We start from the raw sequence: 27,697 nt of genomic DNA on the forward strand, positions 1-27,697 counted from the left end.
GTGTTTATTTGTTGATGATGTCATCTTGTCATTGCTTAAAGAATGAAAAAAGATTGAGCTTGTGATTGTTTCCTTCAAAAATAGTTTTTAAAAAAGTACCAGGTAGTTAGTGTGGATTTCTGTCCCACTTCCTCCTGATTGGAAAATCAATGGATCCTAATGACACGTCATTAGTGGCTCTGTAAAGAGGAACGATTCTAATGGAAACCATTCTGTCTCTGCTCAGAACAAGGGCTGATATGAAGAACCCATCCCGCTTTTTTCACTTTACCTTAACGTTCACTTTAAACCTACTGGCAGGAAATGAGGAAAAGCATTAAGTTGCTCTTTTTGTTGTTGTGCGTTAACACGTTATGTTTTCCTGCCGTGTGGTGGTAGTGGAGGATCCTGCTGCGCTAGACTTTAGTTTAAGACATTACTGCTGAACTCTTGTGGTGGTTCAGTGATTTAAAACCAGACCAAATCTAAAAAGGAATGTGACATTTGATAAATTCACATTGTCATCTCCTCGAGGACTCTTTGACCTGTTAGATTGAAGTTCTCAGGATCTTGGGATCAACATCATCTATGGTTGTCATATCATTTTGTATGACTACAAACTTAATTTTGAATAAACAAGATGAACAAATGCCCTAAGGGTTAGGGTTTGGCTAAGAATACCATTGTAGAACATCTGTAAACATCAACTCTTAATCTGTTTCTCCTTCTGCAGGATCTGCTCTGCGGCATCGCTGGCTCCTGGTCCAACTCCTGATGCAGGTGTGGTTGGCTGCGAGTCCATCTCTTAGTGAGCGTCCATGTCCTAAAAGCTGTCGCTGTGATGGAAAGATCGTCTACTGTGAGTCCAGCGCCTTCCGTGACGTCCCCAAGAACTTGTCTGGAGGCTGTGAAGGTCTTTCGTTACGGTATAACAGTTTGGCCAGTCTACGAGCCGGACAATTTTTGGGCCTCAATCATCTCATCTGGCTCTACCTGGACCATAATTACATTGCCAGTGTGGATGGAATGGCATTTCAGGGAGTCCGCAGGCTCAAAGAGTTGATCTTGAGCTCCAACAAGATTTCAATGCTCCACAACACCACATTCCACCCAGTTCCTAATTTACGGAATCTGGACTTGTCCTATAACAAACTGCAGGCGCTGCAACCAGGACAGTTTCAGGGTTTGAGGAAACTTCTCAGTCTCCACATACGATCAAACTCTCTAAAGGTCATCCCCATGCGTCTGTTTCAAGATTGCAGGAATCTGGAGTTCCTGGATTTGGGATACAACCGGCTGCGCAGTATCACTCGAAATGCTCTCTCTGGCCTTGTCAAGCTCACGGAGCTGCACCTGGAACATAACCAGTTTTCCAAAATCAATTTTTCTCACTTCCCTCGTCTCTACAACCTGCGGGCTCTTTATCTGCAGTGGAATCGGATCCGCTCCATGAACCAGGGCTTGACTTGGACCTGGGCCTCCATCCAAAAACTGGATCTGTCTGGAAATGATCTGATGGAGTTAGATGCTATGATTTACCAATGCCTGCCTAATCTTCAAACCCTCAACCTTGATTCCAACAAGCTGACCAACGTGTCCCAGGAGGTTGTGGACGCCTGGATCTCATTGACCACCATCAGTTTGGCTGGAAATGTCTGGGACTGTGGACCTAACATCTGCCCCCTGGTGGCCTGGTTGAAGAATTTTAGAGGAGCAAAAGAAACCACAATGATCTGTGCCTCGCCAAAGAAAGCCCAAGGTGAGAAGGTAATGGATGCTGTTGACGCTTTTAAGGTTTGTCAGACAAGCGCTGTGGAAACGCTGACTGGAAGTCCCACTCCAATCCACCCCAAAGTTTCAGTGCAAACTGAGGGACACCCAGTCCTGCTGACCCTATCTACTGGATCTGCAAAGAGAGGAGATGGGTCTGCAGGAGATTCTTCATCCTCAGCAGTCACCCCGCCTGTGGCACTTCCACCAGAACACGACCTGGAACCTGTGTCTTTCCATAAGATCGTAGCTGGAAGTGTCGCTCTTTTTCTGTCGGTGGCCATGATCCTGCTGGTGATCTACGTGTCGTGGAAGCGTTATCCCAGCAGTGTGAAGCAGCTGCAGGAGCATTCATCAGCTGCTCGAAAACGTCGCAAGAAAGCCCGAGAAACAGAACAAACCTTGAGCTCGCCACTGCAGGAGTACTATGTGGACTATAAACCCTCCAACTCTGAGGCCATGGATGTCCTGGTGAACGGCACTGGACCCTGCACCTACACCATCTCAGGATCCCGAGAGTGTGAGGTATGATCAGCACCACCACCGGTATTGTCACTGTGTAAAGTTAAAAACCAGAGCTGAATATTTACTTTCCTGCTGTTGCTAAGAGTTCCGGGTGAAACCTGATGGCTTCATCGGGAACAGATGAGCGTTAGTTCTTGGCCCTGTTTGATGTCAATCTTTGCTTTAATCAACATTTCATCTAAGATGAAACTTTGTCAGCAGAAAAGAAAAAACAAGGTGAACATCTGTCATCTCAGTGAAGCTTGTTTGTCTTCAGTGGTGGAGACCGGTGTAGTTTTTGTTCTATAGGGTTCTGTTGAATTGCTTTCTCATAGTGTGGTGGAGTTTCTGGTAGATCCAGGGCTGGACTGTGGATGTGAACGCTAACAAAATCTCCTGTCAGTCAACATTTACTTCTGTAAACCTCCTCCTGAAAACTTTACACTTGACAGAGCTATAACTTCACACACACACACACTTTTTCCAGATGCAATAATTGATACAGATACAGTATCAAAGTCAAACGTTCATGTATTCCTTGTATTTACTGACTAAGTCACTCCCTCATTCTTGGTCTTGAAGCCTTACACTGCTTTTTGGTAAATCATTAACTAGGTTAGTGGTAAAATTAAGACTAAGAATAATCCGGTTTCTCCTGGATGATCTTGTGACTCACCGTAATAAATTCTATTCCCAAAGAGGTGGAGGACATATTTGGTTATAAATACACATTTTTACATTTCCATCCCACTCAGACTCAGCCGAGTGCTTCGACTTGACATTTCCTTGGCATGCATTTCAGGCAAGTTATCTCAGGAGGGATGACTGTGGAGGAAGAGGAGGTAGAGGAGGCGGAGGAGGAGGCTCCTCCATCTTCTTCATGCTTTTCTATTTCTGTCGGAGTGACTCTCCTGCAGGCAGGTTACCTGCTCATTTCCTAAGCCTTCAGGTTCCCACCCCTTGGATGGTCTGAAGTCAAACACCATCACAGCGGAGTTCAGACTCTCTGTCTCTCTGTCTCTCTCTCTCTCTCTCTCTCTGACTTCCATTCAGTTTTTTTAAAATACAGAAACAGAAGATCCTTTTGTCACTCATTTCAAAACTGACTTTCGTTTAAACAACATAGTTGTAGTTCAGTGCATTGTTCATTATTTTATATTTTCAATGTTGTTAAACAGCATTGGTGTGAACGTGTAAATTATTAGACAAAAACGTACAGATGTTCATTTCACAGCTGAGCTGGACGCAGTGAAATGTTTTTATTTTTGGTCTTTTTTTCCCCCGACCAACATACCGTGCCAAATATCACCTCTGTCACTCAAGGTAGTTGATAACCACTGCACTACAGTTTCTTTTAGATTAAAATGGATACATTGTGTCTGTGTGTATTTTTCTATCACATACAGTAATATATTATTTTATAACATTACAAAGTTTTCTTTGAAAATGAAAATTCTAGATTTCGGTACAGCTGCAGACCAGCAGTGGGCTTCATATTACGAACACACTGTGTTTGGCTGCAGTTCAAACTAAGACCTGATGGCAGCCTCACAGACAAACCCTGGGCTTTAAAACAGCAGCATGAGCTCGGGAGCAAGGAGGGCCTTGATGCTGCCACTTACGAAATCTTTCTAAAACAATTTTAAAAACATATTATAATATGAAAAAACAAAAAAAAACAAACTCAGGCCTCAGACTTATTCAAACATTAGTAAACATCTTTTGCCTCAGTGAACATCAAAAATAATGAACGTGAGGCTGAACCCGAGAAAATGGAGAAGGGCAGACTCCAGACCGATTTGTCAAAAGCAGCTGCAAACAGGAGGTAGAAGAATAAATTTGACCTGGACGATTGAAACAACAGACAAAACTGAAGAAAAAAACTCTGAATGTCTTTCCCACACAATAACCATAGGACAAAAATATTTAGAAGCAAAAATCACTGTTGTTTCCACTGCAGTAACTCATCACACATAAACAGTCAGACTGAACTCACAGGCGATGAGTGTCATCTCTCTCTCAAGTTTAACTCTCCAGCACTAATCAGATAAATGATGATCACCTGGGTCAGGAGGCGGAGCCTCTTTTTGAAGCTGGAACATTCACACACTTTTAAAAGGAGGAGGGATCACCGTAGTGGTAGCATTGGATACTCCCCCTGGTCTAGGTGGTAGAATCACCTGACTTTTCTCTTCTTATTGGATCACCACAATGATCATGACCCAGTCTGGGATTTAGGGACTAGACGGTATCACACCCGGAGCCTTCTGTTGGCTTCAATAAACTTAGATATCCCAAAGTTTGGACCCTCAAACAGTCACACTGTAGAATCCCAGTTGAGCATAAAATTCCAGGGAATATCACAGAGTCTGCTGGCAAAAAAAAAAAAAAAATTAATTTGAGGTTTGATCTTCGGGAGATGCATTGATGAGCACAAAGATGTGGTTTCTCTTTCTCTCTCTCTCTCATTCTCTGAACCAAGGTCACAGTGTTTGTTTTTTTAATTGCTCAGAGAAAAAAAAATCGGAGCTGAAGGCCTGGGATTGAAGCCAAGGTCAGAGATGTGCTGTGTAATTCAGCGGGCGGATGAACCAACGCCGTGTTAGTCGTTTACTCTCCACCATGATCCATTATCTGTCATCGGCCGCTGTGGTCTGCCTGATGTCACAGGTCTTGTACTTTTAATCCAGGTGTAATTAAAACACTGCTGACCTCAGCGTAATTGACAAATATGTCTCCGGTCATTTGTTACCGTTTCCGTCAGGTCGTCTTTCTCACTGCAGTCATTATGACTTTTATTGATCTGTTTATCTCACAGTTGAACCTTCTGGTTGAACAAAGAACTCATCCATTCTAATTGGATTCATTTGCTCCATCCTTCCACGAACATATTGTCTGTTCTCTACTGCCCAGATCTGACATCTTTGATGACAGGTTGAATTTAAAGAGAAAAAAAACACACACACAAGATGAATGTGAAAGGATAAAAAAGGCTCAGGTTGTTGAGAGACCAGTGAGTGGAACAGTAATAACACAGAGTGTGTATTAGACATGCAGCTAAACTGCACAAGGACCATCATCCAGTTACATTTACTGCAGTGGGTAACTGACTTTATAGGCCTGTTAACTTTGTCTAACAGCTTTATTTACTGACACCAAACATCTCCGTCACAGCCTCCAAGGCTGTGCTGCTGCTGCTGTTACTGCTGCTGTGACTAAAACTCAAACAAAAAATCTTTGCAATCCCAATTTTCAGCCTCTGTTGATTAACAGTCATGATTTCTAACAACTTCATTGTCTTTTTGGATGTAGACCAAATGTTTTCACTTCATTTTTAATTGTGCTTTTACAGCAGCTAATGCTGATGCTAACAATGCTGTGGCTAAAACTCAAAGAAACTCTTTCTAATCCCAATGAGTAACATGGGTGAATCAATGAAGTCACTGTCTCTAACAACTACTCCCACATGAACAGATTAGTCAGTTGGCCCACAACCAGCAGAGAAGCAAAATCATCGCCGATACACAACTCTGTCTGGGAGATGATCTGTCTGATCATGTTTGGGCCCACATTAACCAGTCTGGTCCATTAAAGACAAAAACAATTCAGTGTAGTCCAGGTAGAACCGATCAAACCAGTCTGATCCAGTAAAGACATCAACAAACTGGTCTGGTCCAAGGTAGAACCAATCAAAGCAGTTTAAAAAAAACACTTCATATTTCTATGAAGGTTTTTATAAACATAAGAAAAATGTAATGAATGTTGTGCTTTGAAGACCAGCTCCCTTGTCCAGTTCAAGGTCAGACATAACTTGGTTGATCTGCTGTCTGTCTCTTTGTTATAAGTGAGGAGAGATTTTTAAGATTTTTTTTTATTTTTAGACGAGAAGCTGTGTTGTAGAACCTCAGGTTTTCAGTGTGGAGCTGAACAACCACACTGGTTCACCAGCATCCATCTGCTCAGTTAGAACTGTTCTGTTATAAAAGTTTTAAAAGGTGTCAAAACTGGGATTGTTGTTTACTAATTACCTTGCTTAATGACCTGCAGGACAACGTTCACCCCCTCTGCTGCTTGACTCCTGTTGTCACGAACAACAATAAAATCCTTAAATTACTGTATTTTCTTTTTAATATAGGAGCATCAAAGCCATTTGTTAAAATAAGATTGTCTCATCCTCTCATTCACATCCGTGTGAATTATCCGTCGGCACCAAGCTTCGTGTAGCAGATGTCACATATTTCCCCGGTGTCAATCATTCACAGTAAAATGTTACGTGTCCTGACATTGATCGAATTGGGGAGGAAATAAAAGTTGAGTATTGACAGAGCTGACCACGATAGACTGAGAATCGATCCTCAGCCCGACGCTAACTCAGATCGATTCATGAAGATAGTGCGGCTCGCTAACGACTAAGACCTTTGTGAATGTTAGTCTTGTTTCTCAGAAGAACAAGGCCGATGATTAAAGACACTGACAAGAACAAAAACACCCTCAGTTTTAGACTGTAATATCGATCAGTGTTCTAAATAAACATTCACAGTTTGATGTTTTCTTGTTTAAAAACTTGTCGGCCCGCTGCGCCCCAGACAATAACTGCATGCACTCCGAGGGGGCCCTGCCCCTCGGTTTCTCAACCACCTGTTTGGGTGATGCCACATCACAATGCAACCACCCCATGAGGAGCAGTAGGGACTCGAACTGGAATCATCTAAAATATTGAAAATATTCATATCTTTTTTTAATATTTTATATTATATTTGCCTCGACTTTAACTGGATTTTCCTGTTCCATGCAGAGGTTTATCAAACTGTGTACGTGCTCCAGTTTGATTATAGTAATTGTTCTGGCGCTGATTAAAACAGCCTGTGTCTGTGAGTGTGTGTGTGTGTAGCTGAGCTAAGGACTTTCAGCATTATAATGCTTTGTAATTATGCTTAACAGGGGAGTCCTGGGGGAGGAGATCTTTCTATTTTTTTTTTATTTAAACAAACTTTTTATTTTCACAATTTCTTTCTGACCAGTAACACACAGTCTGCTGTTTTTCCCTCCGTTCTCTCACATTAATGATGAGTGTAGTGAGTCTGGAGCAGAGTCAACGTCAGACTATGTGAACAAACACACTCACTGTATGTTTCACACCTGTGACACAATAATCTGCTCAGAGCACAAACACACTCTGCACAAATTGAACTGGTGGTCTTAATCTGGTTAGATTGTATCGCAGTTTAAGTCACCTGTGAACTGAAAACAGTTTCTCGATGCAGACTCTAAATGAAGAAGAAAAAAAGGGGTAAAGCACAAATCCTCACCCAGAGGAACAGCATTAATTTATTCAGGCTGTTAAAAAAAAGGTTTGATGCAGACAGATGAGGGACTGAGAAATGACACTTTAAGGTGGAGGCAGGAGATGGTGGTGGGTGGAGTCGCAGTGATGCAGAGTCTGAGGACAGTGAAGTCTCCGTCTCTGACCTGAGAGACTCAGCCTTGGTGATTTAGTGCCAATCACTGTTTTTAATGTCTGTGCAGAGGAGCAGAATTTATTAGATTATCATAAAGTGGTGCAGGGAGAAGGAGCAGCAGCTCTCCCTCAGCGCTCTCTCTCCTCCTCGGCTCCCACCTCTACCTTCTCCTTTTGCTTTCACCCCTTTATTATCCTGCTCCTCCTTTTTGTTCTATTTTTACCCACTTCCCCCAGAATGATTCACTCACCTCTGCACATTTTTAACCGAATATACAATCAGCCCATCATGTTTTAACAGCACACTTTGGATCAGTGGTTCCCAAAACGTTTTTTAGACCTCAGCCCCCATGTCAACAATTCCATATCTAAGGCTTCAAAACTCCAGAGAACCTTATTTAAAACACTAATAAATATGATATAATAATTAGCATAAAACTGAACATGCTATTATTAATGAGTACATTTTTCCCTCTGTGCCATAATGATGAGTCTGTGAACAGCTGTGGCCCCTGGGCAATAACTCCATGCACCATGAAGGGGCCCCGCCCACACTTTTGGAACCACTGGTTTGGGTGAAGCTAAGGTCACAATACAGCCTCCCTCAGGAGAGGCAGGGACCACAATTAGACTTTCCAAAAAGAGAAAAGAAATTAATCATTAATTGAAAAGTTCTTTTCCTTTTTAACAAATTAGTATTTATATTTTTACACTAAAATCAAGAAGAGCAACAAGAACTTCGAGGGAGATTTGTTTTGTTGGTATGAGATCATTTCAATGAAAAAAAAAAGTTTTTTTCATCTTCCACGATTTATTTTCTAATAAAGAAGATTTCAGGCTGATGGAGAAAAGACATTCTCCTGTGTTCCAGAGTATATGACTTTCTGAGAATTGTCCTCATTTGGTTTCCTGGCCAAAGCTCAGAGTTGGATGACGGACCAATCAAAAGTGGATACACCCGATTGTTCTTTAGTCTGCGTTCTCTGGACAACAGAACCATGATCTTCTGCTGCTGCCTTGTCCTTCTCTTCTCTGGCTCTTCCTTTTTTGTTTCTGCTGCTCCGTCAGTTTGTCCTTCTGTCTTCTGCACCGTGCTGATAAAGCCACTGATGCTGCCACAGACTCCAGATCAGCCACAGCTCTGTCACTCTGCTCCTCTTAAGGACCAAACAAAGGTCCAGCTGTCGTTGGCTCAGATGAGCAGCTCCAGGTTATCCAGGGACGGAGGTGCTGCACCGAACAATACAGGTGGTCACTTAGCGCTCCACTGGTCCTGGATCTGCTGAAACCAGATTGTGGTGATAATCTAACTCGATGATTCTCAACCAATGTGCCGTGGCACATTAGCGTGCCATGGGAGATTGTCAGCTGGAAAATGATCCAATTTCACTTAACTGGTGCGTTATTTATTTACTAACAATAATTCATCTTCCTTTGTCTATATGATGTTAACAGACAGAACAATGAAATACTTAATAACTACACTAGGTGGCAGCAGATAGAGTTAAAAGCAAAAAGTAAAATATTTGCTCTTAATGCACTTCTTTCTTCAATTCCTGCAACCAGCATTGTTTTCAACTCAACAGGTCCGGGTTCTACGCTCAGTAAATTGGGAGTAAGTTGAATCTAGAAGATAACTGGTGAACATTACACATTTGTATGGGTCTGATGCTGTTTTTGGAGTGTTGTATAATTAGCTTCGCATTAGTGAGAAAAGCGTAGGTTCAAAACCCAAGTCTGTGTCTTCAGTAACACAGGGGACTCGCAACCTTACTCTTCTACCACAGAACAGGACAACACAGGGGACTCGCAACCTTACTCTTACTCTTACCACAGAACAGGATAAGATCCAGGACCAGCCAATCACTGCTGCCCTGTAAAAGTAAATGGCTTTAAAAAGATTTTTACAAATTCCACTTCTACCTTTGATACCTTTTTTTTAACCAAATTTTTTCTTTTTTGTCCAAATTCTGTTGGACTCCCTGCCACTGTCTGTGATCCTACCTTTACTTCAAAGACTTTCAGGGCTTTGATGGTTCTACAATTGTACTCTACACAGCCTCACTATTACGCCATACCGTCATACCCTAAGCATGGTGTATGTTCTGCTCCAGTTTACCGTTAGTGATTCACTGCACTTGAGAAATTCTTTTTTTGTCTATTTGCTCTCCACCGTATCTCCTCTGTTCTCTTTCCTGTCGTCTTTTCCATCGCCCTCTCTTTCTCAGAGCATCTTCAGCATTATTTGCATGGCCTACTTTCTCTAGGCTTCACACCCATGAGCAGAACAGTCTTCACTTCCTTAGACTTCCAGTCCATTCATTCTGCTGAATGAGTTGATCCTTCGAGGCCTCACGTGGACGATGAAGCAAACGATGTGAGAAAACAAAGACAAATCAACGTTTCATTATCTTTTCACTTCTTCAGAGATTTAGTCTGGAGTGAGAATTCTTAGAGAAAACTCAAATAAATAAATGAAGAGGACAAGCTGTGAGAGCGAAAGCTGCAGATGTTCTCTGACACGATGAGAAAACATCATCAGGCATCTGCTGCTAATTACACTCATTGATCCTTGAAAAGAAAACAACAGGAAACTGGACGTTCTCTGATACTGCAGGTTCCTGAACGCCTTTGACTAACTTCTTAATGAAACACTTTACTTTTTTATTTGACTTAGAATTCTAGCTCGAGACAGTCCGCACCGGAGACGTTCCTTTTTTCCTTTTTTCCTTTTACCTTAGACCATCTGTGTTTATGACTTAAAATCCATTCATTGATTTTTCTTTCTGTCTCTAAATAAGGTCAGTGGATACTTAAAATCCATTCATTGATTTTTCTCTCTGTCTCTAAATAAGGTCAGTGTGTTTTGAGTCAAAGCAAATCAATAATATTTGTTTAAGCCATTAATTCATATTCAATGTCGATGTATGGAATTTAGCCTTTATTTAACCTGGAGAATCCCCAATGGGATTAAAAGTGTCTTTTACAAAGGAGTCCTGGCCCAGGCTGGCTGCAGCATTCAAAAGAGTCACAAAAACAGTCCCTATAACATAGTTAAAACACAAGCAAAACTTAGAATTGGATTTGGAAAAATATTGGATTAGAACAACGTGTTATGCAAATAATGGGGATGAGAATCAAGAATCAGTTTTTGTGAAGAATAACTTCCCTGAAATCGTATTCTCCTCAGCACTTGATGACACATTAACCAGATCTCACGCGTTTATTAATTTACAATTGACGTAGCGATGGTACTGTTGACTCTCGAGGCAGAGCTTGACATTCCACGTCCTTTGTTTTAAATATCCCGGATACTGTTGAATATATAGATGTAGATATGTAGAAGTGTAAACTTGTCCTCTTCGTGGTGTGAATAAACAGTCCAATACAATGTGTTAATCAGTTACCATTTATTCTTGGTTAAAAAAAGGGGGAAAAAATCGACCAGCAAACATTAACATTAGTATTATTGCAAATAAAAACCTATTTGTAGTAGAGTATATTTAATGTTCTACCACAGTACTAACACGGCGAAGTGAAGCCTTCTCATGACCATTTTGAACCGCAGCAGACCCCTGAACCGTGTCTACATGACCGTGATCCAGCAAGAGGTTGATGGGTGAGGTGGAGGACATGTGGATGTTTGGCCAACTGGGGGCGGATGTGAGGGCAGATGTTGCACATGAGTTTACTCTACCCGATCCTCTGATGTGGTTGAAAATTACTTCCTACCCTTTTACCTGCAGTGGTAAAAATAAAACTATAATCTGGTTCACGTTCAAGTTTCAGCTGCACAACGGCAGGAAACGACGGTCCGTCTTCAGACATTTGAATTTATTCCATTTATGTCTTGGAATTCAGTGGATAGAAAAGAAGAAAGAATTTTATTTTCACATGTATTAGCAATGCATTCTGGGAGAGCAGAAGCCCAGGAGGAAGCTGTTGGCTCTTTGTAATAAACATCTTCTCAGAGTTTGTGTTTTTGGAGCAGGATAGGAAGTGGAGCTGCGGCAGGTGAACAGGTTCATGTGACGATGGTTAACTGCTGCCTGTTTTTATTAATTTTAATTTAACCCGTCGTGGCAATAGAAGACGGCGTCACACTGAGGTTAGGCAGTGTCTCCATGACAACGCTGAAGTCTTTCTGATGTTTGTCTGCGGAGTCGGAGCTCTTTATGAAGCAGCTCTTTAAGCGAGGAACACAAATGAGAGGAACGTTTGTTTTCCGCACATGCTGCGAAATCAATCTTCCTCTCTTTAACTCCGAGCTTCTGCTGCTTCCACATCAAACACTGCGTTGGGAGTGGGTTTATATTCTGTCACTAATGTTAAACATCTGAAGAAAAAAAACCCATCCACGCTGACATTTACAAATTATCAGACACCAGAAGTTCAGATAAGAGGCAGAAAAAGAGGCAACAGAGATTCCCCCGTGTCCAGAAAAACTCAAAAGTTACAGTTGGAGAACCTGGAGCAGCCAGTGAAGAGAATAAAAGAATAAAAACACTGGAGGTTGATAACATTCCCAGGATGGAAGGAGTCACATCTCATATCAGAGTCTGGTAGAGAATGACTGTCAGAATTAAATGATGTTTCCTGATAAAGGTCTCTGAACACAGTGTGTATTCATAGAAAAAAAAACAGAAGATCTTATCACCTGACTTTCTGTCCTTTTCCATATCAGGTCTTCATCCAGGAAGTAGTCACTGGGTATCCAGTCTTTACATGACAATAACGACCTAGTGAAGGTTTCATGGTTATGTCCCCATCTCCCATAAAGTTATTAAGACAACCTTGTTCCATCATTCCAACGGCGCTGTACGCAGATGACTGCTTTGTTTACATTCGCCAGTTGTACGCCATACATGGGATTGTGCTACATTCTTTTGTTCTCTTTCATTTGTGCTGCTTTTATTATTATTGGGAACTTTTTGCCCTTCATTATGGCTCACAGTCCTACGTCAGAATCATCTGATGTTTTATGTCCTAGATTATGATGTTAACCACTCTGTTAGCTAGGGGTGCTCCAATCGATCAGCACCGATTTTGTAATTTTGCACCAAGTTCTCTATGTGACACCGATCTTATCTATCGATCCTATCAGTCTCTGCAAAGGTCTTAAAGTCAGTCACTGTTCTGCTCTGCTCTGCAGTTAGAGAGGCCTGATTGACAGAACCGCCCAACAGGGGGCGTGTGACTGTGTACGTTTACGTTTGTTCTGGGTTTTTAAAGACCCAACTTGATGGTTTCTTACTGACTGGGATTTACTAAAGTGGTTTTTCAAATGTCGAATACGTGTATAGGATCTATCAGTATATTGTGACAGTGCACCAAGAAGTAAGCTAATGTTGTTGTTTTTTTTAAATATCTTAACTCCACAGTGATGGGTCAGACAGATACCTCTTTATAAGAACTTTTTTTTGCTTATTACTGACTGGAAGTAATAAGCAAACGTAATAAGTGACTGGAAACAGTGACACCAGAGAAAAACTGAGAGCGAGAATGAATGATGAGAACAGAATACTCTGTGTTATTTTATACATATTCATGATAAATACATTAATAAGTAATTCACTTGTTCTGGTACTGTTTAAGCTAACAAAGGAGACTTTGCTGGCCTGGATGGTACACCATTGGTATTAGGCATTTTTTAACATTGTTATATACAGGTATTGAGTATAAAAATATATAGAAATATTATATATTTAATAATATGTAAAAGCTGTGCATCACAGCAGTCTTTAGAGAAAGTTCTTTTCTTTCTTCTTCTTTGTTGTAGAATTTAATCAGCAGCAAAATCGAAGTCAGCGTTTGTGCAAGGCTTTTATACGAGGACAGAGCTGATTCAGATGAGATCTAATACAGAGAGATTGGAACTCTCATTTTATTGAGGTCCATTTCAATTTTTACAATATATTTCACAACCTGTACAGAATTCTAGAAGACATCCATCACCGTTTTACCTCTGAGCAGATCTCTGCTGTCAGACTTTAACCATCTCTGCAGCATTGGTGAGGATGTAAGGACACGTCCTGTGTTTGTTTGTTTAAACTGGTGATTAATGAACTAGTAATTACATGTCTGTTGTATCTACATGTTTGAAACAAATGCATTTGACTGATGGGCTGAACTAAGAACAAAACAGAAAAACAGTAACTAAACAGAAATAATTAATCACAAACAGTAAACTACATTTACCCAGATATGAAACCAGTTTAATACGTTTAATCAATCACAACATCACTTCCATGTTTTCGACTCTAAATCAAATACCCAATGTCCTAAAATGATACTTACAAATCAGTCAAACCAACTTCTTTATTTTACTAGTTTAAAATAGTAAGATGTGATTAGTGACCAATCAGAAACCATCTGTGAAAAATGTTTTCTACTGGTTTTCCACCGTTTTCTTCAGTGGAAACTCATCTTTTCCACAATGTGGAGTGGCAGCATATCTTTAGAAATTCAGTCCACCACGACCCACGTTTTTTCCTCCTATCGCTTACTTTGTTCACATTTCCAGTGGAATGTCAGGGTGAGAGTGAGTCGCACACAAAAATACATCATCATCACAGCAGTATCCGTAATCATAAGGTTTCATACAAAGTTCCCTGTTATTCGATAATTCCATTAACAATATACAGGCTATTTTTGATTTTCACGGTAATGCGGGCCAAAGTGCGCCCCCTTTCAGCTTAACGGGACACACAGAAGATTCTGTTTTTCAATGGATGGTTGGCAACCTTAACACAGCACTAATCATAGTAATCGCAGAGTGGCAAATACTCTTTTTTTCATTCATTGCAAAAGATCAGTCTCGAAGACAAAAAGGCGTCAGACTCAAAATGTGGTTAAAATGTAAAGATGTGTTAAGGCATGTTTGCCCCCTAAAGTTCAGATTCTATGACTAGTGTGAGTGCAAATGTTCTACGTCTGGCCGATAAATACATTTCCTGCTGCCTCTGCATTAATCTCTGTATTTGTGCAGCGGGATTGACTGCTAATCCCGAATTGAGATTTTGAATAAATGTTTCAATCATTTTGTCAGATTCACTCGCAGGTAACCGGGCTTCAGCTTGCTTGATGTTGAAATGCTGAAAAGTTTTTGGTTTACGTTTTTGTTTTAAATGTAAAACAAAAATGGCTTGTGGGTAATTGAGGGTTCTTATTAGCTGGGCTTGTTAGCAAAGGAGAGCTGGTTCAAATCCTGCCTGACTGTTGCATAATGACCAGGGACCAAAGTCGCTCGGCCTGGGTTTCATACAGGTGACACATTTCTTGGTGTGTGTTTATACAATGAAGTTAGTGAGGCTCGTGTTTCTTCTTCTGCTATGATGGTGTGATTGTGAAGTGAAAACCAGAGAAGAGATCATTCTCTGCCATCACATCACTTGATTTTTTTTGTCACGAGATAGTAGATGACGATTTGTATTCACACTTGGCGTCAAATCTCAGTCTAAAGTCTTTTTTTTCACACAGTAACCATAGATTGTCTGCAGTGTTGCCTGCAGGTCAGAGGTCAGGCATTCTCAATATCACATCTTGGTACAACAAACACCTTGTCGCCGTTTGTTTGTCCAGGCCTGTTTTTATGAAGTCTCACCCACAGACTGGCAGGGAAAAAAAAGCATTTCTGCGACAGACCAGTGTCAAAATGATAAAATCAATCTGTCCCCTGCAGGGACAAAGGTTGCCCCCTGTAGGTAGAGTGATTTTAAAACATTTCATTGACATTATGTCCTACAGTGGCTCATTTTAAAAGCAGTAGGGTATTACAGAGCTGGCCTTCTCCTGTGCCTTCTCCTCCTGCTGATGTGGAGTTACTGTTGATGATGATGACAATAAAAAAGATGATGAGGATGATCCTGGTGAATATGGTGATGATGAGAGGGATGATGAAGCACATTAATATTAAAAACATTTTAATCTATAGTTTTCATTTTTTCATTATTTGATTTTAACCATCTTTTCCTTAGACACCCATTTACAGACTTAGTGAACATATGTGTTCATTTTTAAAATAACTGTAAAATAATTAAGTCCATATAAATTGTGAGTAAAACATTCATACACAGTGAATGTTACTGCTCACAAATGTTTGAAACTTAAAAAATGCTTTTGGTCACACAGTTGTTTTAGATCTGAAATAACGTGTGAATTTATTAGAAAAAAAAAGGAACACATATTTAAACACTGCAGGCATAAACAAAGATATATTTATGCTGAGGCAAGTAAATACTTTTTTTTGTCATACTTTTTTCACACCTATCCAGTTGCTGTTAGGAGAAACGTGAAAAAGGGCTGCATTGTAAAATATCCCATTTCTTATTCTTTCATTCACTACTGTGAAACTATGAATCATAATCAGTGATGTTGAGTCATGAATGTTGTTGAAATTCCAGAGATGATGCTGCTGTTGGAAACAATGTGAACCCTTGATTCTCTAAGTCAACAGCAAACACGCTTCACTTTTACAAGGTGAGGCAGAAATTACTGTGTTCAATGAAACTGTGCAGTAATTACAGCAGAATAGTATAAAATATTTAGATTTGAAGTGTTAAGAGGTGGTTAAAACTAAAACCTGTCCATACTCAATGAAAATCCCATTAAAGTTCCATAAAGTACTTAAAAAAGTTTTATTTATTTACTGTGACTAATTCTTTGTGTGTTCATGCAACAGTAAAAACATACTTTCTTCAATTCCTGCAAGTGTTGTGTTCAACTAAACAGGCACAGATATCACACTGGGTAAGTATATTGTGAGTCAAGTCATGTCATGTTCAGCCCAAATAAAAAATAATGCATTTTTCTCAATGACTTAAGAGTTTGAAATAGGAATGAAAATTAAATCTAAGACCTTTTTGTTGCATTTTTGTTTGGTGCCGTGCCATGAAATATTTCTAATATAAAATATATGACACAGCTCAAAAATTGTTGGGGAAACTGTATTAGAGCAATGATAAGTGGGTGGATGAAATTATGGGATATACAGTGCAGTATAAAATCTTTATCTGTTTAATATGACAAATTAATTAACTGTACCCAGTATTTTGACTGCTCTAATTTGAATGATTTTCTGCAGGGCCTGGCTTAAAGAATTTTATTGGCTTCATTTCTTTACAATGAAAACACACCTTCCTCATCCGCCTTATAACGACGTACGCCTTCAGAGCTGACTGACAGGTTGATCAGTTCCCACACTGACGGGCTCGGACAACATCACACAGTCAAACCTGTTCACTTCAGTCAGTAATGATGCTCCTTGGCAGACTCAGCTCCAGGCTGAAGGTTAAAGCACCGACCAAACTCTGCGTGACTCCCCACAGAGACACAGCCAGCCCCTGCTCCGTCACTTAGCCATGATGCAAATCCACTGGAAGTGTGTATTGATTTTCCTATCATGTTCTGATCATTCAACAGTGCCAAGTCCTTTTCCAGTCTCTCCCAATTAACTGTGGTCCTGAGAAAAACTGTCCATCTCCATCTGCCCATCTGCCTGTCAGTGGCTCCGTTCCACTGAAGGAGGAAAGAAAAGAGCGAGAGCAGTGGAGCAGTGGATAATTCTGTGTTTGGCTGCTCCTGCCTTCAAGGCTTGGCAGAACGGAGCAGAACTAAAGCCAGCAGGGCTGGTCTGGAGGCGGAAGGCCTCCCTCAGAGAGATACTGTTGTTTGGATGATAGAGCGAGGCATCGTGCCCACTCTCTCCCGCTCTCTCTCCCCCTCCCCCCTCTCTCTCTTGCTGCAGCCATTTATCAATGAAAAAAAACAACAGGAGGTTTTTCTTCTCTCTGGCTTCTTGGCACTGACTGATGAAGATTACCATTTGTTTACGTCTCATTTTCTTCTCTGTTTGTCAAAATATAACTGTTCTGACCTGAAGGGTAAAGAATCACGTCCACATTCTGGTCAGACCTGAACTTAACTGGAAGTTCTGTGTTGATGGAGATTTCAGATCCTGGTAGATGCTGTTGTCCAGCTACGACCTCATCATTCTGCTCCTCCTCAGACGCCGCTGACAGTTTCACTACGGCTTTTTAAATCCTCACAGTGGTTCTGAAACTGAAGCATGCCCAAACCCTCGTCTGCCCAATTCCGTGCCAGTAAAGGAGAGTCTGACAGATTTAATTTGACATCCTGGTTACTGGTTCCAGGATCTCTGGTGTTTTCCACCCAGACAGCTAAAAATCTAAGAAATGTTGGACACATTTGCTAGGACCAACTGGAGTTATGCATCAACCCTGTCTGGTTACATGCATTTCAGGACAGTCTTTGTCCAGGTTCACATTAATCCGTCCAAACCGGTCAGGCTGTGACGGAGGATTCATGTGGTCTTGTTGATCTTCCTCTTCTCTCGCTGCCCTGATGGGGGGTGTAATTACTGAAGCAACAGGGAGGCTGCTGGATTTTTTGGAGTTAGTAAAATCCCACTGTTAGCCGCCGCTCAGTAGTGGAGCGGAGGAGAAATCTGTCGTCATCTCGTGGCAAAACAGCCAATAAAAACTGACCTGTGACACGAACACAGTGAAGACGAGATGAGTGACTGCAGACGTTCAGCGGGTCACAAACATTTGTGTACAGATTAAATCTAATGACCGTGAGTTTTCCTTCACATTTGATCATCAAACAGGTTTTATTCTGTGATGGAAACAACAGGGGGTTTAAAGACACAGAGACCTGATCCTCCCGACCGTCAGAGACACACCGGAGGAGCAGATGATAGTTAGCAGGAGATTTACCATGTTACCGTGTTTTAGATCTAAATATTGCAAAAAAATATTACACATGCTGTATGTCAAAACGATACATAAAAAAAACATACATATATATTAGGGATGTCTGAAAATATTGGCCGACCGATGTTATCTGCTTGATATTAGCATAATTATGTAATATCTGTAGGACTCCATATTGGTTTTTCCTGAAAACCCTATAACGCAGTGCCTGGGCTGCGCCAAATGATTTGTGCCCTAAAAATTGTTTTGGGGAAAAACGGCTGCATATGAAAGTGAAAGTCACTAGATGGCAGCATAGGAGCTCATTTTATTAATCTATTTTGACAATCAGGGGATTGTATGCAGAATGGTGGTGCCAGCAACTCAGAGTGGTTTGTACAGATAAATAAATAAATATCAGGTGATCAATAGTATTTCAATTCCCCTAGAGGGCATGGCAGGAAATGATTGAGAAACACTGCTGTAACCCATCATCTTAGTGAGCAGCACTTAATTTTCTTAACCACCACCCGCTATCGGTTGATATTGGAATCGTTAAAAAAAAATACCGGACATGCCTTCGGACTGTTCTTCGGAGTGTACTTTATAACACTACTTATTTTTTGTTAGTTCGTCATGTGTGAGCAAGTGGTGCAGGAGAATTTATAGTAGTCGTCTTAAATGTAGCTCTTCCTAGTGTCCATAGTTGATATGCGGTATATTTTTAGCACATATTGATCACTTTGGTTATTAAGTTGCAGAACCAACCAAAGAACTGATAAAGAGCAGAATGTAGAGAAGCTTTTCCACAGGGAGACACAGTGTGGAAGAATCCTCCATCATACCCTCCATATCTGACATGTGTTTGTGCATGAATCTCACCTCACTGCAGGTAAACAACACTTTGCATGAGTGTTGGCATTGCAGTGGGTCAGTGTTTGAAGGAGGGAAGAGGCAAAAATAAACCTCAGCGACAGCAGCAGCAGAAAAGAAAAAAAAAACACAGAAGCTGCTGCTGCTGAAGAGAAACCCAGAGTGTGGGCCTCTGGAGACCTGCGGGCTGCCTGCACAAGCAGCCTGTGAGTCATTGGTGGACCATAATGACCACCGATGGCCATTAGCGAGGTGTGAGGTGAGCAGTGGAGGCCCGAGGCCCAGGAGCGCTGCGGAGATGTACACAGCTCTGTTATGACAGCCTCAAGTTTGATGTGCATCTAACGAGCCCCCTGGTAAATTCTGAAGGTTTGATAAAACATCTCCACTCTAGGCACCGGAGAACGTTCAAGCAACATGGCTGCTACAGGCAGAATCTGTCTGTGTACTTAGAAAAACTGACACCTCCAAATTAAAAAAAAAAAAGTATTTTTTCCTAAGAGAAGACAAGCGGATAACAAAACTGTTTGGACTAAGAAACAACCAAAGCATCTCTTCAAGCTTCATTTTTCTACATCATGCAACGTTCCTTACATCATCAGCTGCTCCCAGAGCTGGTCCATGAATCACTTATGGCCACAGTCGCATTTTAGTTCCCTGGTGGATTCTGGGTAACAGTATAGGAGCCACTATCTCTCAGGGGGAAACAGGTTTCCTCAGGCATAGTGTTTTATGTGTCCTTTGTCTCCTCAGCCTGTTGGAAACTCTCATCTCCGACTGACTTTTAGGTTTTGCTAGATTTATTTCTAGGAAGAAAAAAAAAAGAAAAAAACTTGCTATAGTCTAGAACATCATGACATAAGAGTTAATTAGAGAACAGTTTACAGTCCAAATCCTTTGCACACAGAAAACCAATTAAAGAGGAAATCAAACAGGTCTGTTAGGAGGAAGAGAAACGCAAGAATCCAGGAATTTAAAATGTCGCTGTTGCAGCTGTTGCATTGAAGACGGGACAGGTCACTGGGTCTGACGGGCAAATGGTGCCCAGTTCAGGTGCAGCCCATAAACTGAGGTGTTGAAACAAGCAGTTAAATGGTAATTATCCAAGTGTAAATATTGACATTTCTTGACGGTTATTTCAGCTTCACAGACTAAACAATTCTTGATCTCCAGGCCGATTCAGTTTTCATTCATTAAACCTAGGTCATGTGATTTTAAAGAGTCAATAGTCTCTCTGTTCTACAAACATTAGGAACCATACATTTTCCACAGTAAAGGTCACTTCTATTTGTGTCACAAAATCCATGGTCATTCTTAGAGCAAACTGCAGTCAATCCAATGTCAAAATATTCACTCTGAACCAAGACCATGGAAGTTGGAACTCGATGGCTAATGGAGAACTAGTCCATCAGTTCTTCTAGAAGTTTCCAGTGGATTGAGTGTCTGTTCATTTTGCTGACACATACACGTTGTCATGTCATCAGCATAACATTGTAGTGTTCATTTTGCTGACACATACACGTTGTGTGTTATGTCATCAGCATAACATTGTAGCTTTTGTTAATCAATTCGGAACCTAAACCAACATTAGGTGAGGGGCAAGTGTGCACACAAATGTGGAGCGAAACTGTTTTCTACAATGTTGTGTTCATAGTCATCTCTCAACCAGAGGGCTAAAGGTTTGAGGGACCAGGTGCAGGCTCACGGGCTTCAATTCCATTTAAACTTTGAACAGTAGTCTGTCGGAGTCAGTACCACAGGGCTAGAGATTTTTGAATTTAGTAATATAAATAAAATTACCTAGAACCAACCAAAAACAGAAAAAGAAAACTCACATCTAAATGTAGTGGGAAAGGTGGCTCCCTGGTGTTACAGGGAATTACATCAAAGCTTGGTCAGAGTTTGGTTGGGAATTTGGTTTCACTAAACGAGGGAATCACATCCAGTTTTAGGGAGTTGAACTTTGCCTTCAAACACTGGCAGTAAGACCAACAAGTCTGTGATCACACATCAGTAAAAAAAACAAACAAAAAAAAATTCTCTGTCCAATAAAAACTACACAACAACCTCCTCTAACACACGACAGTCACAGCACAACAGCTCAGCGAGTGGAAGTGAGTGGTATTTATACAGAGGAGGGGGCGGAGCTAACAAGACACAGGTGAGGATGGTTATGTAATCACCGTGGAGGGAAACACAACAGTAGGCAGTGACAGGCAGAGGACAGAGGTGTGGCCACACATGGTAGAGGGTGGAGCAGCTGATGGAGAGACTAAAGAAAACAGAACAGGAAGTAACTGGAACTAAACAAAAAACCAACCCCTGGGAGTCAAACAACACATATTTTTGTCACCAGTGCTCAGTATCAAAGCATCACAAACACAAACAGTTTCTTTAAAACTAAAAACAAGAAGTGTTGCTGAGCCACAGTCACTAGTTTGTTAGTGGTCCATGTGGGACATCTTAAGGTGCGGTGTGGGTCTTTGGTGGTCTTTACCAGGATGGTGGTGGAGCAGCTCTGTGGGACACAGCAGGAGCTGCCTCCTTTCACAGAGCCGTGGAAACCAGCAGTGTTTGGGAAGAAGGTGGGAGGATCCACAGGGTCGACTGCCTCAGACCAGATCTCTGATCTTTCACTCGCTGCTCAGCCTTGGTGGGGTATTATGGGATTTTTTTCTCTCTCTCTGTCCAGTCGTTCTTTGATTGACAGCTTTTCTTACAGTGATTGACAGTTGCTGGGATGAGCAGGGGATAGAGAGAGAGCTAAGCAGGTGAGACTGAGGAGTTAATTGTCTGTCACGCAGACGGCCGTTGAAGTTTCAGATTCTCAAATGAATTTACCCGCTCTGTTGTGACACGTGATAGGCTCATCCATTCCTACACGGTGTGTCAACCAGATGGACGACCTGAGTCCCCAGCTTCTCCTCACCTAAATGTTGGACTTTTTTCACACGGTTGATAACAGTCGATCAACAGCAGTGGAGTTAGTTGTAGTAGTTAATTCTTAAAATGGAGGAGTGTGGGGGGGGGTGCGTGCATGCAGAGATTTTATTAAACACCTAATTAAAATGATTTTATTTCCAAATATTTTTCCACTTTATTTGCAGCAGATTCACATTATCTTAATCATCATTTTATTGATTCAGCCACAGGCGAAAAAACAAGGTGACATTTCTTCCAACTAAACACACAGGTAGTTGTGTTTTTAATGGATTCTGCACAGACGCCGTGATGCTGTGGTGTAGAGTCTGCAGACAGAGAGTGTGGTTTGTTTTTAAACTTTAGCTGCAGATGATTCGGCGACGATCCCAAGAGAAAACATCCTGGTATGAAATCAATAAAAGAGGGAGGAGCCAGGGTGATGGTGACCTCGTATGTGGCGTTTGGATGAAATGTCAGGACCAGGTGTTGACAGGAGAAAAGCAGAGACAGACAGAACATGGGAATGATGGATGGATAGATGGATGGATGGATGGATCTGCAGCATCTCAGTCACTCTTTTTTTCTCTCTCTCTCTGACTCTCCCTGCCTCCCTTCTACTCTTTCACCGTTCTCTTTCCAACTCTCTCTCTTTCAATCTTTTCCCGTTCCTCCCCCTCTTCCCCTCTGACTCAGGCCTTGTCATTGACAATCTGTCCACATCGGAGTGTAATTTACAGACCTCAGAGCCCAGAGAGCAGCAGCTCTGACTTATAACCCCACACTCCCTCTCCTCGACTCCACCCGTCTTTCACCCTTTCCATTCATCTCTTCCTCAAATCTGTGTAAACCTTCCAACAACGGGGAAGAATATTGACACAATAAGCAGAGGCGGATCAAAAATGTTTATTTTCCATCTTTATTTGTCTGTACAATTTCCATTTGTCTACTACAGTACATTCACAAATAAATACAAACTGTCAGTATAATTACAGCTGTTATATTCAGTGATTGATTTTGGCTCTGAACCCTGTCATCTGCTTAATGGTGGGCTGTGTACACAGTTTGTCCGTACCAGGACTGTTGTAGCTAATGTTAGCACTAGTGTCTGTACCAGGACTGTAGAAGGAAGAGCGCACTGCCAACATTTCATATATTGATAGAGAAATAAACTAACACTTGGTTCATGTAAACATGAGAACCTTGAACTTGGAAAAATTCTTTATTTTACCAACACAATGTGAACCCAGTGGAAATCATCTTCAGCTTCTACCATCACTGCAGCGCTGCGTCCAGTGGACGTTTGTCGAAGACAAAGGTCACGTCACGGCGTAGCAGCCGCTGCAGTATATCAGGAGTGAAAAGATCCGCAGAATCAGAGCTGATGTTCAAAACGACCCACAGCAGTGTGTGTTTGTGTTCACTGAAATGCAGTAGACTCAGAGTAGAGGGTTCCAATCCTCTGCAGTGGCAGCAGCAGTACGTAGTTGAAACCCCTCCACAGTCAGATGGTGGTTGGAGGAGCCGGCGTCCTGCCGGGCAGATTTACTAGGCCAGTTGTTAATTATAACTCTCGTGCTGCTTTGTGCGGTTGCACGTCGTTGCACCTTGTTCACTCTCTCGATGCATGTCATCCATCCACACACTTAAATAGGATCTGTTATATATCTAACAGTCACTACAGACATGTAACCAACAAGACAACAGGCGACTTCCAGGGAAAAAAAATCTGAAAACAGGGAAAGACAAGAAGCAGCTTTTAGTTAAACCTCAGCTTTTGTCATTTTCATCCGTGACCTTATTTTTCACAGAAAGCATTTCCTCAGAAGAAAAAAGCTGCAGGGTAGAAAACAAAACATCAGCAGCGTGTCGGTTTTCCTCTGTGTGAAAAAGAGAAATTTTCTAAGAGTATTCAAAATGTAGAAAGAAGAAAGGAGACAATTTTGATTTTCTTTTAAATGCATTTTCACGGAGAAAAAAAATCAAATGTGAAGTGTGTGTGGCCTTTTCCTTTGAATCTTCTCTTCTGACAAATCCTGCAGCTTTCATCTCTAGTTCTAACGCAATGGCAAATTAAAAGTCTTTGAATTTGAAGACGTTCCTCAGTGTGTGTGAAGGTGACACTCCCGTGATCACAGGACAGGGATTGGGATCTCCGGCTGCCTCACCACTGGATTAGATTAGAATTATACATCCAACTATCATGACTGTGAAATTATTATAAACCCATTATGAAAGGATGATGGAGCTAACATTACAGCAGTCTGTTGTAAATGTAAACAAACACTTGATTTAAAGTGGAATTTGTTGTGTGTCAACCACCTAAAAACAAAAAGTATTAGTATAGACTTTTTATTTTTAATTATTTCTAAGAAAATCATACGCATAATAAGCTTTGGTGGGCCACAAACAATGATGTGGTGGCCCACAAATCGGGCCACGGGCCTTCAGCTTACATATGAATAAAAATATAGAGCATCCTATGGTGATGATTGAAGTGAAAATACATGTGCAGTACCCTTGGGGTGGCAAAGTGTTTCCGACAAATACCTTGTGTCTCTCCTAGTTTTGAAAATAATTAAATAAAACACGATGAAGATGAACAGTGATGTTGTCAGTCTCCTTTAAATCTTAATTAATTAAATTCTTAATAATTTGTCTATTTTACTTTTATTTTTAAGTTTAAATTGTGTGAGTATAGACTAGTACTTACTTCCACATTGTAATTAGTAAATACTTTCATTCATTGAAAATCCTAAGATATTCTGTCAGAAGCGGTTTTGTTTGTACATTTCAAAGTGATTTAAATTAAATTCAAGTCACGTCTGGGGTCAATTGCATCTAAATGAATAATTAAAATAAACGAGCGAATGAGCTCAAAATTAAAAAAAAACATTTGATGTAAGTCAACATTCCTGGGAGTTGGGAATGCAGAGCAAACATTCCCGATAGCGGCCCTTCTTTTTAATCATCATCAACACGCAGCTCATTCAGGAGGTTTCTGCTCCGACTCGCAGCTCGTTCCTCTTCAGACTGAACCTTCACACATTCTGTATTTCAGCCACATCTTTTCCCCCCAAAACTGTCTGGTGCCTTGGGAAAACCGGTGCCCGTTCCAGAGAAAAGATACGAGTTTCTGCAGAAACAAATCTAAATTCTAATGACTTCTTATAAAAAAAACATTTCCCAGCTTTTATTTTCATTTGTTTCCTCACATTGTTTCCTTTCTTGAGCAGGTTCTTTTAGTTGACTATTTTTTTCCCCGAACTGAAGCTAAAAGAATTAATGTAAATCTACAGAGTGTGTGTTTAATTCCACAACATTTCCTCAGTGGCTCAGTCTCAAGGTGGTTGTTGTCCTGAAGTGGGTCATTATTTTTTTTTATTTGAATTATTTACAAATGCATTCTGCTTTGTTGCACGCACACACACACACACACACACACACACTAACATGGAGAGCGAAAACAACGGACTTCATCAGGTCCTGGCCTGAGGTGAAACTGACTGGTGAATATGTCAGTGTGTGTGTGTGTGTGTGTGTGTGTGTGTGTCTGTGTGTGGAGGTGGTTTTTGGAGGGTAATGAAAAAAAAATCAAGGACAGCAGCATGTGGCTTCTGTAACTTTGTTAAAGCAGACTGGCATTCTAATAAGGACTGGTGAATAACACAGCTTCATCCTGCTGCTGCACACACACACACACACACACACACACACACACTAGAATGTGTGTGGGGTGTGTGAATTGCTTATACACTGGTGTTGTCAGAGTACAGCTGATGATCAGTTGTGGTGTGTGTAATGATACACATCAGTGTGACAACAACAACATCTCTCTGACTCATCTCTGTTTGACCAGAACACAAAGAAAGGTTTGGTTTTTGAAAATCTTGAATCACAGATACACTCCTGATGTGTTGAACGAGTCACTAACCTGGGCTTTTCCCTGAACTCAAGCAAAGACAATCGTTGGTGTCAGATTGATGATCAGAGCTGCGGTGAGCCAATCAGAACGACCAGATTCCTACATCCTGATGATGGCTGATTTTGTTACGTCTTTGTGAAAATAGTGGAGCCCTCCCCACCCAATTCATTCAATTATTTGCAACTGTGATGTATATGAAACAACCAACCAACCTTCAGGCGCATACTGCCACCTACTGTACTACAGCGTGTATTGTCATGGTATGACCACTGACAGGACTGGATTCATTTTTTTTTTTGTTTCAACCGACGCTAATTTTCACACATTTCTATCGATTTTTAACTGATACTCACACAGCCCACAACCAAACCCAGAGTAAGACATAACAATTTAATTTTTAGAAGATTTTTAATAGATTTAAGGATCAAGTCTTCTAAAAGATGTCGGTTTTATTAGCTTTCTTTATTTGAAAGTTTCCTGCCTATCCTATCTTTTTCTGTCTAAACTAGACTGAATCTTCTATCCAATCAAATCTTCTAAAGTTCAGACTCCGTCGTTCTAATAATATATATATATATATATATTTACAAATCACCTCATTAATGTAGCGACACGTTGATGTCAGTGTATTTTCATGCCTGCTGGTCAGGATCAGCCCGTGTGAATCACGTTAGTGTGTTAACATGTTGACCTTTAAAGTTGACATGTGTGAAATGTGATTTCACACATTCAGTTTTTATATTCCTCCTCAGATTTACCCCACTGACTGTGATTCCACTCACACAGAGAAGAAGATGAAACGTCGGCGCTGAAGATAAATCCTCTCTGATTAATGGCGGCGCTTTCTCTGGTTCCTTCACATCACACTCACATCTGAACTCAGTTCCAGAACCTTTTTTCTCCTACACTGTCTTTTTTAAGACCCGGGCTGTTTGGTCCTCTTTATCTCTATCTATGCATAAACACACATCTCCATATCTGCCCCCTGTTGGTGTCAGAAGATCAGCCATCATCGTGTTCTTTAATCATCCCCACAAACTGCAGATGAATCTTTATCAGTTTGATTTTCCTACATTCCTCCAGTTGTTTCTGCACGCGTTCCGCTGAACCTCCAGAGGCTCCGCCTCCTCGCTCACATTATTGGAATTACCCAGAGGGCTTTGCCAGCAGGGGTTTAATGAATTAAAGTGTAGAACGCTGACTCAGGCCGATCGATAACTGCTCCCCTGTGGAGGTCTGGACGCTGAGGCCAGAACCAGAGGGGGGAGATCCAGGACGGAGATAAAGTGAGGAAGAAAACAAGGGGGAGAGAAAAGAACAAAAGGCCGAGAGAGAAAGACGAACGATGTAGGGAGAGGAGCAGTAAAGGGGTGAGGATGAATGTGATGAACGGGTGAGGACGTCAGTCCTGGGTTTCTGTAGCTTCTCTGTCAGAGTCTGAGCTAATCTCCCATTCATTTCACATCTTTTTTTTTTTAATTCAAACCACAGTTTGTTTGTTTTTTCATTGCAGCACAAACAAAGTAGGCCTTTATAAAAAACTGGCCTCATTCAGTC

The 27,697-nt window shown here is 41.1% G+C and overlaps 1 protein-coding gene across 1 annotated transcript in view; it reads left to right on the plus strand.

The window, feature by feature from the left end:
- The window catches only part of LOC103389485 (leucine-rich repeat transmembrane neuronal protein 4), a 61,373-nt gene that overhangs the window by 7,267 nt on the left and 26,409 nt on the right, over positions 1 to 27,697 (plus strand). The window contains exon 2 of the mRNA XM_008324903.3: positions 713 to 2,274. Within this exon, the coding sequence (XP_008323125.1) occupies positions 713 to 2,274 (1,562 nt within the window). The remainder of the gene's footprint in view (positions 1 to 712; positions 2,275 to 27,697) is intronic.

Source organism: Cynoglossus semilaevis, chromosome 14 (assembly GCF_000523025.1).
Source record: "Cynoglossus semilaevis isolate Cse_v1.0 chromosome 14, Cse_v1.0, whole genome shotgun sequence".
Classification (NCBI taxonomy): domain Eukaryota; kingdom Metazoa; phylum Chordata; class Actinopteri; order Pleuronectiformes; family Cynoglossidae; genus Cynoglossus; species Cynoglossus semilaevis.